Below are 13265 nucleotides of genomic sequence, written 5' to 3' on the forward strand. Positions count from 1 at the left end.
GCTTTCAATTATAGAGACACAGCCACAAAATAAGGACATGGAAAAGTTGGAAATAAGGAAAAAAATATACAAGGCAAATTTTTCAAAAAAAATCTGGAAACTTAATATATACTGCTATATGCAGAAGATGACATATACAAGCATACCAGTAACCAGAAAAATAAAGCTAGAATACAACATGTTAGTATCAGGTAAATATTCTCTTTAACAAAACTGTCTTGGGATAAAAAGCCACTACATGATGACAGAGTAATTCATGAAGAAGATACAACAATTCGAAATTTCTAAAGGGTAATAAAATAATCTTAAAATATACAAAGTAGAAATTGAAAAACTACAAGGAGAAATTGCCATTGAACTAACATTAGAGTTGGAGGTTTCGGTACACCAGTTTGAATACTGATCAGTCAAGAAGACAAAAATGAGTAAAGATATTAAAGATTTCATCATAAATAACAAACTTGATTTAGTAGGTTCATTTAGAACCCTGCATAGAAAAATGAGACTTTCTTCTAAAGAACACATGTAATATTAACAACTAGTTGAATCAAGGAGGAGAGTTCACCAGGTGTTCATTGTGCAGTTTTTAACTTACCAAGCAGGTGTCAACAAAGCTCTAAGAACTAGCATCGTACAATCCAAACTGATCGGAATTTGATTAAGTTAGAAATTAATAAAAATGTTTTTAAAATCCATACATTTTTAAGTTAAAATCACATTCCTAAATAAGGCAAAAAATTATAATGAAAACTTTACAATACTTAGAACTGTATAATGATCAAGATGTTATGTGTCAAAATTTGTGGGATATGTCAGAAGTCATAATTTAGGAAAGTTTATAGTCTTAATTCTTGTGTTAGGGAAAACTTAAAAACTCTAAAAGCTAATGAGCTAAACATTGCTCTTGAGATGTTATAGAAGAAGAAAATATATGTATACCCAAAGAAAGGAATCAGAGTAGAATTTAATATTTTTTAATTAGGATATTTTTAAAAGTATCAACAAAGGCAAAAGTTCTTTTAAAACTTAATAATGTACATATATATTTTTTGCATGTATGAACATTACTTACATTTTTTAATTTTTTTTAAATTTTTACTTTGAAAAGACTTTATTTATTTATTTGACAGACAGAGAGGGAACAGAAGCAGGGGGAGTGGGAGAGGAAGAAGCAGGCTCCCAGCGGAGGAGCCTGATGCGGGGCTCGATCCCAGAACGCCAGGATCACACCCTGAGCCAAAGGCAGACGCTTAATGACTGAGCCACCCAGGTGCCCCTACATTTTTTTAGAATTAGAGATAATTGTAGTTAGGAGAGCAGTGAAAAATCAGGTTGTACTACCACACCCACATGCACACCCCACATCTGAGTAAAATCAAATGTGTACCAGCCTCTGTGAATCGCACTTAGTAGGCAAATGCCTTGGATAGTGTGTGCCTACTTTTAGTGTGCAGTGTCAGCATTTCTCTGTGGTCATCAGGGCCAGAGAGGCACTCTCAGTCCAGGTGCCCCAGCTCCAGAAGCTCTGAGAAGCCTCTGCCTCAAATCTCACCTTGCTGGGAAGCAGGGAACTGTCCAGCAGCAAATGCTTCCTGAACTCAGGCCTCAAACAAGCCTGCGTGGTCGGTCCACAAAGAGCAGGGCTCCCCCTGCTGCAGGTGTCTGGCAGCATGGAAAGGAGCTTCCCATTTCCATGTGCGCTGGGCTCCACATATCATGTATTTGGCCATAACTGAGGTAGGCAGATACTGAAGCCTGCCTATACAAATTAAAAGGAATTTTTGGAAACTATTCCTACCATGCATTTTGTTTAAAGATCAATGTGAGTGGAGGGGATTCACAGTACTTTTCGACAGGATGTTTCTTCCCCTTCTTCATATTGCCCAGCTCTCCTGGAGGCTCAGCTGCTCCTCTGTATCTGAAACAGGGAAATGACAGGCAGTGGCTGGGCCATCAGGAATTGAGACATGAAATCCATACCACTGCTGGTGAACTCCCTGATGGGGCCTTAGCCTAGGACACCCCAGGCCTTCTCTAAGTGACCAAAGACCATAATAAAAGGTAACAAGCCACACAGCTGCTTCCGAAACTCCCTGCCTGAGCCTTTCAAGAGAAGTGAGGCAGAATTGAGCACATAATTGAGGGAGCCGAGAATGCCTGCTAGGCAAGATGCCTGGCCATAAAGATGACTTGCCAAGTCTCAAAATGACTTGCATAAGAATTAGATCATTCCACTGTGAGATTTTGAGAAATACAGGTAGAAGCTGGTTCTTATCAGATGGAAAAGAAAAGAACTGAACACAAGCAACCAAGGAGACAGATGGCCAGTAAGGGTGAGATTGTAGGGCAGCCTCTTTGTAAGCGCTTAGATCCACTCAGATACAATAAAAGACAGAAAGCCACCTGCTTAGTGCTTCATCCAGTCAGGGAAGCTCTTGTGCCAGACTTGAAAGCACTGACAGAGCACAGCCAGAACAATCGAATTGTAAAAAATGGACACAGTCACCAATGCCATATGAATAATACATCGGTTGTAATTCTACCTTCCAAAGTATGTTTTCTAGACACACAAAATGCGAATTAAAAAGGATTCTCAAAATAGAAGCAATCTTGTCTGCATTTTCTACTCCAGTGTATCCAGTCAACTAGTAAATGCAGCACAATTGACTCCTGATTATCTGCGTAGATGGAGGAATCTATGATCACAGAGAACTGAAATCTACAGAGTCCCACCCACCTTATTTTGTCTAGCCACCATATCTTTTCCACCAGCTTTACTGGAGTTGGGCACAAGATATGAGATGATCAGCTGTATTTCATTCTTGTTTCTTTATCTTGACTACCTATTGTTGGAGTTACCAATAAGTAAAGAAATAACTCAACAATATGTAACAAAAGGAAAAACAAATTCTATAGATGTTCCCAAACAGTGTAACCCGATGATTCTTACCAAATGCTTATCAAATACAAGCTCCTGTGTACAACAGTGAAAAAAAAGTTCAGAGATACAGTGTTTATCATGCTCTATCCTTTTGAGAATAAAAGTATTTGAGGGGGAGGGGCGCCTGGGTGGCACAGCGGTTGGGCGTCTGCCTTCGGCTCAGGGCGTGATCCCGGCAATCTGGGATCGAGCCCCACATCAGGCTCCTCCGCTATGAGCCTGCTTCTTCCTCTCCCACTCCCCCTGCTTGTGTTCCCTCTCTCGCTGGCTGTCTCTATCTCTGTCAAATAAATAAATAAATAAATCTTAAAAAAAAAAGGTATTTGAGGGGGAAAAAAAAGGTATTTGAGGGGGAAAAAAAGATAGTGTCATACTATAGAAGCACTTAGCAGTTTAACAGCTTTTTCTTAACAAAGAGTAGGGGGTTATGAAATAACAAAGATAACTTAGCATAAAAAGGATCTAGTGGAAAGAGGGAAGTGGAGAAGGGGAGGGGAGACCAGTATAGATAAACCCAAGACATGAAAATGGTGTGATCCAGACTCAAAGGATACATTCTCCATGATTGGTGGAGGTATGTTCTGTGCATATAAACAATTATGACTTTGGAGAATTTGAGCTCCTAATATTTCTGGAAATAAGAGCAAAAATGGGAGGTGTGAGAAATTATATTTGCACTGAAATTCAGCTTTCTTGGTAACTGGGAGAAGTATGTTGATCAACTTGGTGTGTTCCAGATAGCTGTTGGAAGTGAATGGAGATATACTTTGGGATTTGAGTTTCAGAAGCCCAGACATATAGTATATAATGGCATGGTTCTTTGCTGATTTGATGTCTCCTTTGCTTCTAGCTCTCATTATAGAGGCAAGAGGCGTACGTGGAGTACGTGGAGTGTGTGTGTGTGTTGGCACATAGGCATGCATGTCATATGTATGTGAGAGAAAGAAGTGAACTAATTTTAAATTCTTTATCTTTCACTTATTTTCTAAATATTTTTATTTTCATGAGAGATCAGATTTAAAGCTGGTGAAAGCAGAAAAATCCAAATAGGAAGAAATGGATTGTAGTGAATACTGGCACTGTTTTCCTGATGTCAGTGTTTTGGAGTTCTCTTGACTCTTCCCTTGACCACAATTCAGCAAATGTTAATGATAAACCTTTTCTTCTTAAGTCACCAGGCTCTCACACATTCATTCTAAAAATATTCACAAAGAGCTTATGTGCCAATCTCCTCATACCTTCTAAACTATCGAACCTGCCCTAGGCCATCTGCTTTCCTGTGGTTCTGCAGCCATATCCAGCTTCTCCTGATAGCATGACCTTCTTCACTGCACTTTCTTATTCTAAATATCTTGATAGTTGGGGCGCCTGGGTGGCTCAGTCAGGAAAGCGGCTGCCTTTGGCCTGCTCAGTGGGGAGTCTTCCTCTCCCCCTGTCCTTCCCCCCAACCCTGCTTGTGCTCTCACGCATTCTCTCTCTCAAATATATAAAACCTTTTTAAAAAATAAGTATCTTGATAGTTTTCCATGGTGTCCCAAATAAAAAACAAGTCCAATGGAAGTAACACCAAACTCTTAGTATCAGAGGGTTGTGGGTTACGGTCTCAGTTCTGTCCCCGATGTTCACCTCTACATGCAGTCAGTTTCCTCATCTGTAACCAACAGAGCACCATGGTAATTAGTCTAGGGGATTTCAGATGCTGCTCACAACATAGGTTGTTTTTATTCCCATTTTACACCTGAAGACATCAAGATCACTCTAGTTAGGTGATTTGCTCAGAGCTGCTCAGCCAGTAAGTAGAGCAGCTGGAATATAAGAATGTTTATGGACCTAAAGCTCTACCACCTCGCTGTAAAATAAGGTTGTCTGAAATGGCTCCTTTCCTGCACCAATATAGTAACCACTAGCTTTCAATTAAATGAAATTATAAATTCAGTTCTTCAGTCACACTAAACATATTTCAAGTGCTCAATAGATATAAGTGGCTAGTGGCTGCCATACTGGCCAGTGATTACAGGACATTTCCACTGGCACAGTTTTATTGGATAGGTTAGAACTTCCAGTCAGTACTTGGCTTCTATGATTCCTTGACCTGTCAGTCTAGCAACTTTGCCTTCCAGAGTCTGACCCCAGCTGGGTTTAATGTTGAGTTATTCATGACCTCAAACTCTATGTGCTTGCCAGACTGGGCATGATTTCCATGTCCCCCACTGTATATAATATAGTGCCTTCCACAGAGCATCAGCATTTGGATGGACAGACGGAAGGAGGGAAGAATGGACTGGGGGAGGGGAAGAGGAAAGATGGAGTGGCATCCATTCATGTTTTCATTAGATAAATGTTTGAGTATCTACTGTATGCTCTTCTAAAGTTCCTGGGATTGCTATGATTACCAGACATGGTCTTGTGAAATTTTCTGTCTGGGAGGATAGAATAGGGAACAGATCACAAAGAAGTTTACAAGTAAATGAAGATTCAGACAGTGATATGTCACAAAAAAAAAAGGGGGGGGGCATATTGTGCTGAGCAACCAGGATACTGTAGACTGGAAACCTATAGATGCAGCAGCCTCTAATGAGGTGTAGTACTTGCCCTCCGACCTTAGTAATCAGAAGAAGCCAGCCATATGAAGTTCCGGGTGGAACGTGTTCCATGAAGAAGGAATTTGCTGTTGAAATGATTTTGCATATTTTGACAAGATGTCTTACATCTCAGTCTCAGCTTCTGATGTATCTGCCCAGTGTAAATCTCCAGTTTAACAGTCTTAGTAAAATTACCCTGAAGGAAGGGTGCAACAAGGAATGGGGACAATACTAGGAAGACAGAATTAATATAGTCTATTAAAGTTGAAATGCCATTTATCCTCTGACGTTTCCTCTTTTGTTATACAGCTTTGTTCCTGGACCACATAAAACTGCCCTCAAAGAAGATGCATTACAGAAGGCAAAGTTCTTTCAAGATAAAAAATATCTTCCAAGAGTAGCAAGAGGCAGCAGAGATGATACTATTCGAAATCTTACCAGAAACACATTCCATGTCTTTAAAAATGGAAAAAGGGTGATAAAAACTGCTCCAAACCAACATGACAAAGGAAGTGCTTGAAGAAGTTCCCCTTAGGAAGCATGGTAAGACTCTGGATTTAAGTAACTAAATTCATTGCCGTAACAATGGGCGACTTTTATTTGGATATCCACCTATATCCAGACGTCCACTCTGGAGAGCTGGACGAAACACAGGGTGTAGATTATCAGGCAGTTTGACCCCTTGCACTCACTGGTATTGAGATTGATCATGTCCATTTCTTTGAGCACTCCTCGTAATTCCAGCACTCTGATAGTTCAAGAACTATTATCATTAAGAGATGGAAGAATGAAAGAAGGGTTCTGAAAAGTCCAATGGAGATGTAATCTGAAGGTAAACTTTAAATAGTATATACATGAGCCAATGTTAATTCTTTTGATTGTAGCTCTCCGTCCAGCCTAAACTTTCTGCAAGCCAAGCTTTCGTTCTCTATTTAGTACTGTTTAATGCTCATCTGTTTAACCAAAGCTTAATGTTTTGAAAGACCCCAACATTTACATTTGCAAATTGATGCTTATGTGTCATAACCTTGATAATTTGGCTTTCCGTGATACCATTTAAACACATTACTGTCTCTGCGTGGAGTGGCCAGCTTTCTGATAGGCTTGTGCTGGAAGGTTTCCTTCCACTTTCTGCGGTTGTTTGCTTGGACAGGTAAGCAGCAGAGAATTTTCTCTGCTCCAACTTCTCTTTAACTCAATGAGAAACTTGTTAATTCCCCCAAAACATAAGTAATTGCTTTTGAGCTAGAAGTTCCCTCATTATATAGAGCCTCCTGCCTGGCCATTTTGATGGACTCTTATTCTTTACCATTATTGTTACATGTATTATTTTTTACTAATCCATATATTCTTTAGACAAGGAGAGTAAAGACAACTGGTCATGGGGGAGGCTGAGTTACTTTTACCCAACACGTAGCTATTTAGTCAACAGTGAACAGTACCCAACAGGACTAACCAAGATCTAAACGGAGTCTTAAATGCATATTGAGTTTGGAAAAATAAGGTGGTTAATCCACTTGGGGTTGCAGAGATGTACAGAGATGCACAGAGATCAGAGCAGTTAAAGCACAAAAGGTCTTCCGAATGCCTAGCCTCCAAGAGCATTCTGACAGCTTGCTCCCCCCTCAGCCCCATCCAGATCACATAACTAATTCTTAATCTTATGATGGGCTAATATTTTCAACAACTATAGACACGATGTTTGGACCTTACCTCAAATTCTCAGAGCTGGCTCCAGAGTTGGTAGCAGTGGCTCTGCTTGGCAGAACATCACTCTCTTCAGGGAGGGAGACCCTGCTTGGATGCATGGGGCAGATGGTTACTGGCACCTAAGACAAGGAGGGGATTTTCTTTTCTCTTCATAAAAGCTATTAAAGGCCATTTCCACTGTTTTAAAACCACTTTTGCCATCCTTACTCAGGCACCTCCATAGAGTTAGCTCCCAATGTCTTCAGAGGGGCAAGGAGTTAAAATGTCATCTTCATACTCAGGAAATAGAGAATAGAGCACATTAGGTTTCTTCATATCCTAAGCAATGCTTAGGGGGTTTCAGGAAAAATTTATGTTTCAAGTAGAGGAAACTGATGAGCAATATTCAAGAGGTATTTTAATAAAAGGGATTTTTCTGGTTAACTATGGATTAAGCAAGAACTCTTCCGATTTACTGCTAGAAATACTTTAAAATGTATTTATTTTTTCTGCATTGATAAGTAAAGTACATCAAAAATTTTTGCCCTTGGTAACTGAGATTATTTTAGCATTTTGGGTCTTTTTAATCCTTAACAGATGAAGGGCCTGAAACATACAGATATTAAGTTCCTTTTTTAAAATCCCTAATATTAGCATTTCCCATGATTTACCTCTTTCTCCTAAAGGGGAAAAGCAGCAAAAATTTGAATGTAAGTTAAATAAACCCCTATTTAAACCAAGAATAGCACAAATAGGCAGTGGTGCTCCCTGGTTTAAACATGTGAATTAATTGACTATAAAGGAAATGCCTCCTATTATCTCTGCACTAAGCTAGGAGTCAAACGTGTTTAAAACAGTCAAAATAAAAAAAAAGATGCAACTCAACATGGCCTTAGATTGCAATACAATTCAACCAAATGAAGGGGAAGTTTAGGAAGAATGGATGGCAGGAAGATAAGGGGAGAAAGGATTACATCTCCACCCATTTTCCCCTCAGCATGTTTGTCAGTGATGTGGTTTTGCTAATGGCTCCAGGCTTGAAGCTCTTTCTCAGTCCAGGAGTTTGACCTCTAACTTCTGCAGACACGAAATCTTAGTAGCTAGGCACTCCTCTGGATATATGGTCTTAACAGACAAGAAGGGAAGCAGAGGCAATGTAACATGACAAAGTCAAATTTGCAAATAGCTATCCAGCCTTGTCAGGGTCCAGACTCCGAACTCAGGCCTTTGTGAATGACACGGTTTTCTGATGAGTTTAGACAGGTAAACACAAAACTAAGTGTATGGAATCGTGAAGCCAGACCTATGCACTGCAAACTGTCATGTACCATAACTGAATCCTATAATTACAGAAAATTAACTTTTTTGAGTATTTAAGTACTATTTTCCCCAGAGTCAGATTATCTTCTTAACTTTTTGGTTTACAGACTCATGTAACTAATTTAAAAATGAAATATTTTAAACGAACATTATAAATCCTTCAGCAAATGGATGACAAATGTGAAAATACAATTAGGTTCATATACAAATAATAATTGATAAGCTTGAAGGGTTTATTTTTGTGGGAAAGGCCAATTTTGGTCTTTAAAAGTACAGATGTTTGGCATGTTTTTAACAGCTTAGTCCTTTTCTTTTTTTGTCATGCATTTAATAAATAACTGACACTGGATAAAAGCAAGCTAATGGGCCAAGTTTCAGAATTTATACTAGAGCCTATAAAAAATAGTAATGATGGCCAAGGAGAGACATTTTTCGAGGGTCGATACACAGATCAGTTCTACTGTTAAGGCAGACTGTAAAATAGGAAGAAAGATGCAGAAAGAACAAAATACTGAGTCAGAAATGCAGGCATAGGGCCTACTTCTGTCACTGATTCTTTGTGACACTGAGTCCATTTCTTAAGAACAAATGTTTATTATTCTGAAGTTTACTGTTTAAAACACCAACAAAAAACCCTTAAGATGCTTGAATACAGTTTATTGGCTGGTTTGAATAGCACTTATAATAGCAAAAATGTGTTTTTACATTATAATAGCTTACAACGATCTTTCAATACAAAGTAAACTTATGTAAGTCTTAGCATTTTAAATTCCTCACCTCTGTGACCTATACAATAAAAAATCCCAGATACTGTTGTTTTAGCTGATTCCTGCAGAGATATGCATGAATATACTAGTTAAGGGCAACTTCCTTAACCACCTTGGATGGGATCTGTTTAATCATGAAATGGTAATATACAGACATAATTTTGAAAAGGAAATGAATCTCACTTCTGTCCTCTAAAAATACCTTTGCTCTCAAGTTACAGTATACTTATAACTTTATTACAAATTCTACAAACCAGTAGGTTTTCATTTCCACACCTTAACAATCCCATCTCTAGATGCAGTTACAATGAAGCCCTGTGTTGTCTGGAATGTGGCCACATCTGTGATGATGTCGTGGTGCCCCACAGGCAGAGATTCTGGGCCCCTCCGAGGGGTGTCATCACTCGGTCCTACCTTCTGCTTATTCTGGATCTCCTGTTTCATGGTTAAAAGTCAGGGAGGAAGCCAGAAGTTAGAAGCCTGTACCACACTATACCTCTTATCAATATTGTAGCTCCTGGGACAGGTTGTTGTCGTTAAGCTAAAACTTCCTGTGAGGTAGTCACCCTTTCACAAATACACGGAATAAAAAGAGTCCAAAATGATATTGTTTTCCACGAGTAGCCACTTACGGATATGTATAGATTATTGGCCTGTTTATAAATTTTTCATATTACTTTTTGTCACCATCAAAAGAAAAGAGGGAAAGCCTATAGTAAAGGGGTATAAATGACCAGAATATGGACAGAAATGCTTTTCATTCATTTACTGAGCACCTTCTAGGAGCCAGGCATTTTCAGACTCATTATCTCGCTGGATGTTTTTGCCCAACTCAAGAACACAAGCTTTGGAGTTCCAACAGCCAGGTCTGAATCCCAGCTTTGCTGCCTAATAATTCCTGGATGATCTCAGACAAGTTACTTCATGGTGCTTAACTTTCTTATTTGTCGAAGGAAAGTAGTAAAGGTACTTTCTTATAAATTGTTGTGAGGACTAAGCAAGTGTACAAAGTGCTTCAAACTATGTACTCGTGTGTGCCTTTAATATGTTTATTATACCTTAATAAGAGAAAATAAACCTATTTCTTAAATACGCCCCTCTTGGCCAAAGTCATTTTTGTGCCTACAGAAGTTGAAAGAAAACAAGACTGCTTGTACCTGAACCACTTCAGTGCCTTCAATTATTTTCCTATAGTAGGACACAGACGAAGAACTAGCACTTCCTGCAACAACATAGGACCTCTCTGGGTAAGCCAAATCCCAAAACCTAGGGAAGAGAAAACGAATGCTGATTATCTCTGGAGAAGGGGAGGAACTAATGATCATTACTTATATAACTTATTTTCTTTTGCACTAGGAAAAGCGAGTTTTCCTAGAACAGCATAAAATTAGGGACAAATGAAGTATTAACAGCTATTCCTGCAAGATGTGGGGGATTTTAAACATTACAACATTGATAGCACCCTAGTAGTAACCAGACTATCCATCCACATATTATCCTTATTATCTTTCTCCTTTTAAGTGTTACATAGTAAGTATCCTTTATCAAATATTGTACCTTATTTTCATGTCTGAGCCAGCTGTTAGCAGGATAGGATTTCCATCCGCAGGACTACAGTAGATACCATGGACACTGTGAGGAGAGGGCTTTAAAAAGAAAGAAATAAGAATCAAATCAAAGATACCAGTGTATTCCCTAAGTGGTGCCATTTCTAGAAACAAGTCAACTGGCAGTAGCTTTCCAGGCACCTGATGAACTGAAGAAATGAGAGACCATTTAGGTATACTTTCTGTACGTCTTTCCTTGGGACCTTAAAATGCATTTGCTTTGTATCATTCCCAATAAAGAGGCAAAACCTCTTCAGCCTCTTAACATTTTCTATTTAGGAGGACTCCAACTAAAGGAGAAAAAAACCTCTTTCCTACCTTTTGCCCCAGTGAAGCACCCAGGGTGGCAATCTGAAAAAAGTGTAGGTAAGAGGGTCGCGTTCCAGTTTTCCCAGATTTTTACTGGGGCTCCACAGAGACCTCACAAACCTTATGGAGCTAGCAACCAAATGCCCAGACTGAGGAATGTGGTTAGTAAGCCTGAGGAATGGGAAAGCCATCTCCTACTAATTTAAAACACAACCCAAAAGCCCAACAGATATCAGGTTTGGTAAAATGCCTGAAAGTGCTTGGGATGTGGGCAATTTGGCCTTTAGAGTAAAAACTGGAGGCAAACCTGCAACTCAGAGAGTGGTGGTGCACTGCTAGCCCAGAGAGTGAATCTTCGGTCACCAGTCTCCATGTCCCACATGGATACTTCATTGTTGCCCTGCACAGCTAAGGGAGACACAGGCCAGAACCATTACTGAGAGCAGAGCTTCCACATCTTGGCAGATAATCCAAGTCAGCCTGTACCTCTTTCCATTTTTCTGATTCTGCAAAAAATGTTCACTCTACTTTTAAATAACATTGTGATGCTGTCACCAGACTGGAAGACAAAAAATATTTTTAATAAACTACCAATAAATATTTACCAGTATACAACACAGTGAAGAAACTGTGGGGTAGAAAGGTGAATCCTAAATAGATTCTACCCTCAAGAAACCCACGGTCTAGAAGTAGAGAAAAAAATATATAAGAGCGCACAGAGAACTACAGAGTTCCACTTGAACTCAGGAAAAGATCCCATCCAGTTGGCAAGAATCACGGTCACCTCATGGAGATGTTTTCACTGGGACTGAAAGAACAAGTAGAGCCGGGCAGATACAGGTAAGTCATTTTAGGCAGAGAGACTGTGTTGTGTTCTTTGGGAAAACAAATAATTACTGTGACTGACGCACATCTGTGATAAGGAGGGGTGGGAGATCAAGGCAGGGGAAGATTATGGAAAAAGGAAACTGTAGGCCTAAGAAAGACATTATCCCTTAGTTACTTTTGAGCAGGGGAGTGACAATACTTCATTCCTTCATTAATACTTACCGAACCAACAATGTTTACTATGAGCTCCTATCTGTCCCAGATGCTGAGATGAGGCAAAAAAATTCCATTTCATGGAACTTAACTTACATTCTAAATGGGGGACAATAAACCAAAAAAATGCAAAGGCCCTGAATCAGGAATGTGCTTAGTTTAACGAGTAAGCCAGAAAGCCCCCATGGCTGGGGCAGCCTAAGCATGGGGGAGGGGCAGGAAAAGGCACAGGAGGGCTGGCCACGTTCCACTCACAATCCAAGGCTTCTCCGTGGGGGCCACATCAACAGGTTGCTGTGGACTCTGGCCTCTACATGGGTTTGGCCTATGGTAAACTAAAAGCCCCCCAAATAAGTAGGTCCTAATTTCCAGAGACTATAAATGCTACCTTATGTTGTACAGTGACTTTGCAGATATGATTAAATTAAGGGCCTTGAGATGGGATTTTCCTGGGTTGTCCAGGTGAGCCCTAAATGCAATCCCAGTGTCCTTAGAAGAGGGAGGCAGACTTGACAGCAGAAGACGAAGGGACAATGGAGCAAGATGCTGTGGTGGTGGCTCTGAAGATGGAAGAAGGGGCCACGAGCCAAGGCAAGCAGCTGCAGAAGCAGGAAAAGGCAAGGGAATGGATTCTCCCCTAGACCCTGCAGGGGAAATGTGGCCCTGCTGCCACCTTGAATTTCACTCAGCAAAACTCATTTCAAAGTTCTGGCCTCCAAAACTGTTAGAGAATAAATGTGTGTTGTTTTAAGCTGCCAACTTTGTGGTAATTTATTACACCTAAGAATAAAATGGTCCTAGGAAACTAATACAGGCCTACCAAAGCCACAGTAGGAGACCGAAGGGATAGATGAATGTTTCATCTCAGGCTGTGTCCCCTCATGTCAAAAATCACTGCTCCTCTCAAGGTGGCCCTCTCCGCAACTTCTCTGCAAACTCTGGTAACCATTCCCTCCCCCCTGTCTTCTGATACCAGCCCCATTTCATTGTGCTTTTATGATACCTCTAC

The 13265-nt window shown here is 39.9% G+C and overlaps 2 protein-coding genes across 5 annotated transcripts in view; one reads left to right on the plus strand and one right to left on the minus strand.

The window, feature by feature from the left end:
• Positions 1–9025, plus strand: part of COL6A6 (collagen type VI alpha 6 chain) — a 107577-nt gene extending 98552 nt beyond the window's left edge. The window contains exon 36 of the mRNA XM_045791934.2: positions 5833–9025. Within this exon, the coding sequence (XP_045647890.2) occupies positions 5833–6043 (211 nt within the window). The 3' untranslated portion in view covers positions 6044–9025. The remainder of the gene's footprint in view (positions 1–5832) is intronic.
• A 143-nt stretch (positions 9026–9168) lies between these two features.
• Positions 9169–13265, minus strand: part of PIK3R4 (phosphoinositide-3-kinase regulatory subunit 4) — a 77293-nt gene continuing 73196 nt past the window's right edge. For all 4 annotated transcript variants that reach the window (XM_045791739.2, XM_045791740.2, XM_045791737.2 and 1 more), the window contains exons 17-20: positions 11523–11623; positions 10857–10945; positions 10457–10565; positions 9169–9734 (exon numbers count right to left, since the gene is read on the minus strand). In XM_045791739.2, coding sequence (XP_045647695.2) covers positions 9564–9734; positions 10457–10565; positions 10857–10945; positions 11523–11623 — 470 coding nt within the window. In that variant the 3' untranslated portion in view covers positions 9169–9563. The remainder of the gene's footprint in view (positions 9735–10456; positions 10566–10856; positions 10946–11522; positions 11624–13265) is intronic.

This window comes from Ursus americanus, chromosome 20 (assembly GCF_024610735.1).
Source record: "Ursus americanus isolate L20-20 chromosome 20, mUrsAme1.1.p, whole genome shotgun sequence".
In the NCBI taxonomy this organism is placed as follows: domain Eukaryota; kingdom Metazoa; phylum Chordata; class Mammalia; order Carnivora; family Ursidae; genus Ursus; species Ursus americanus.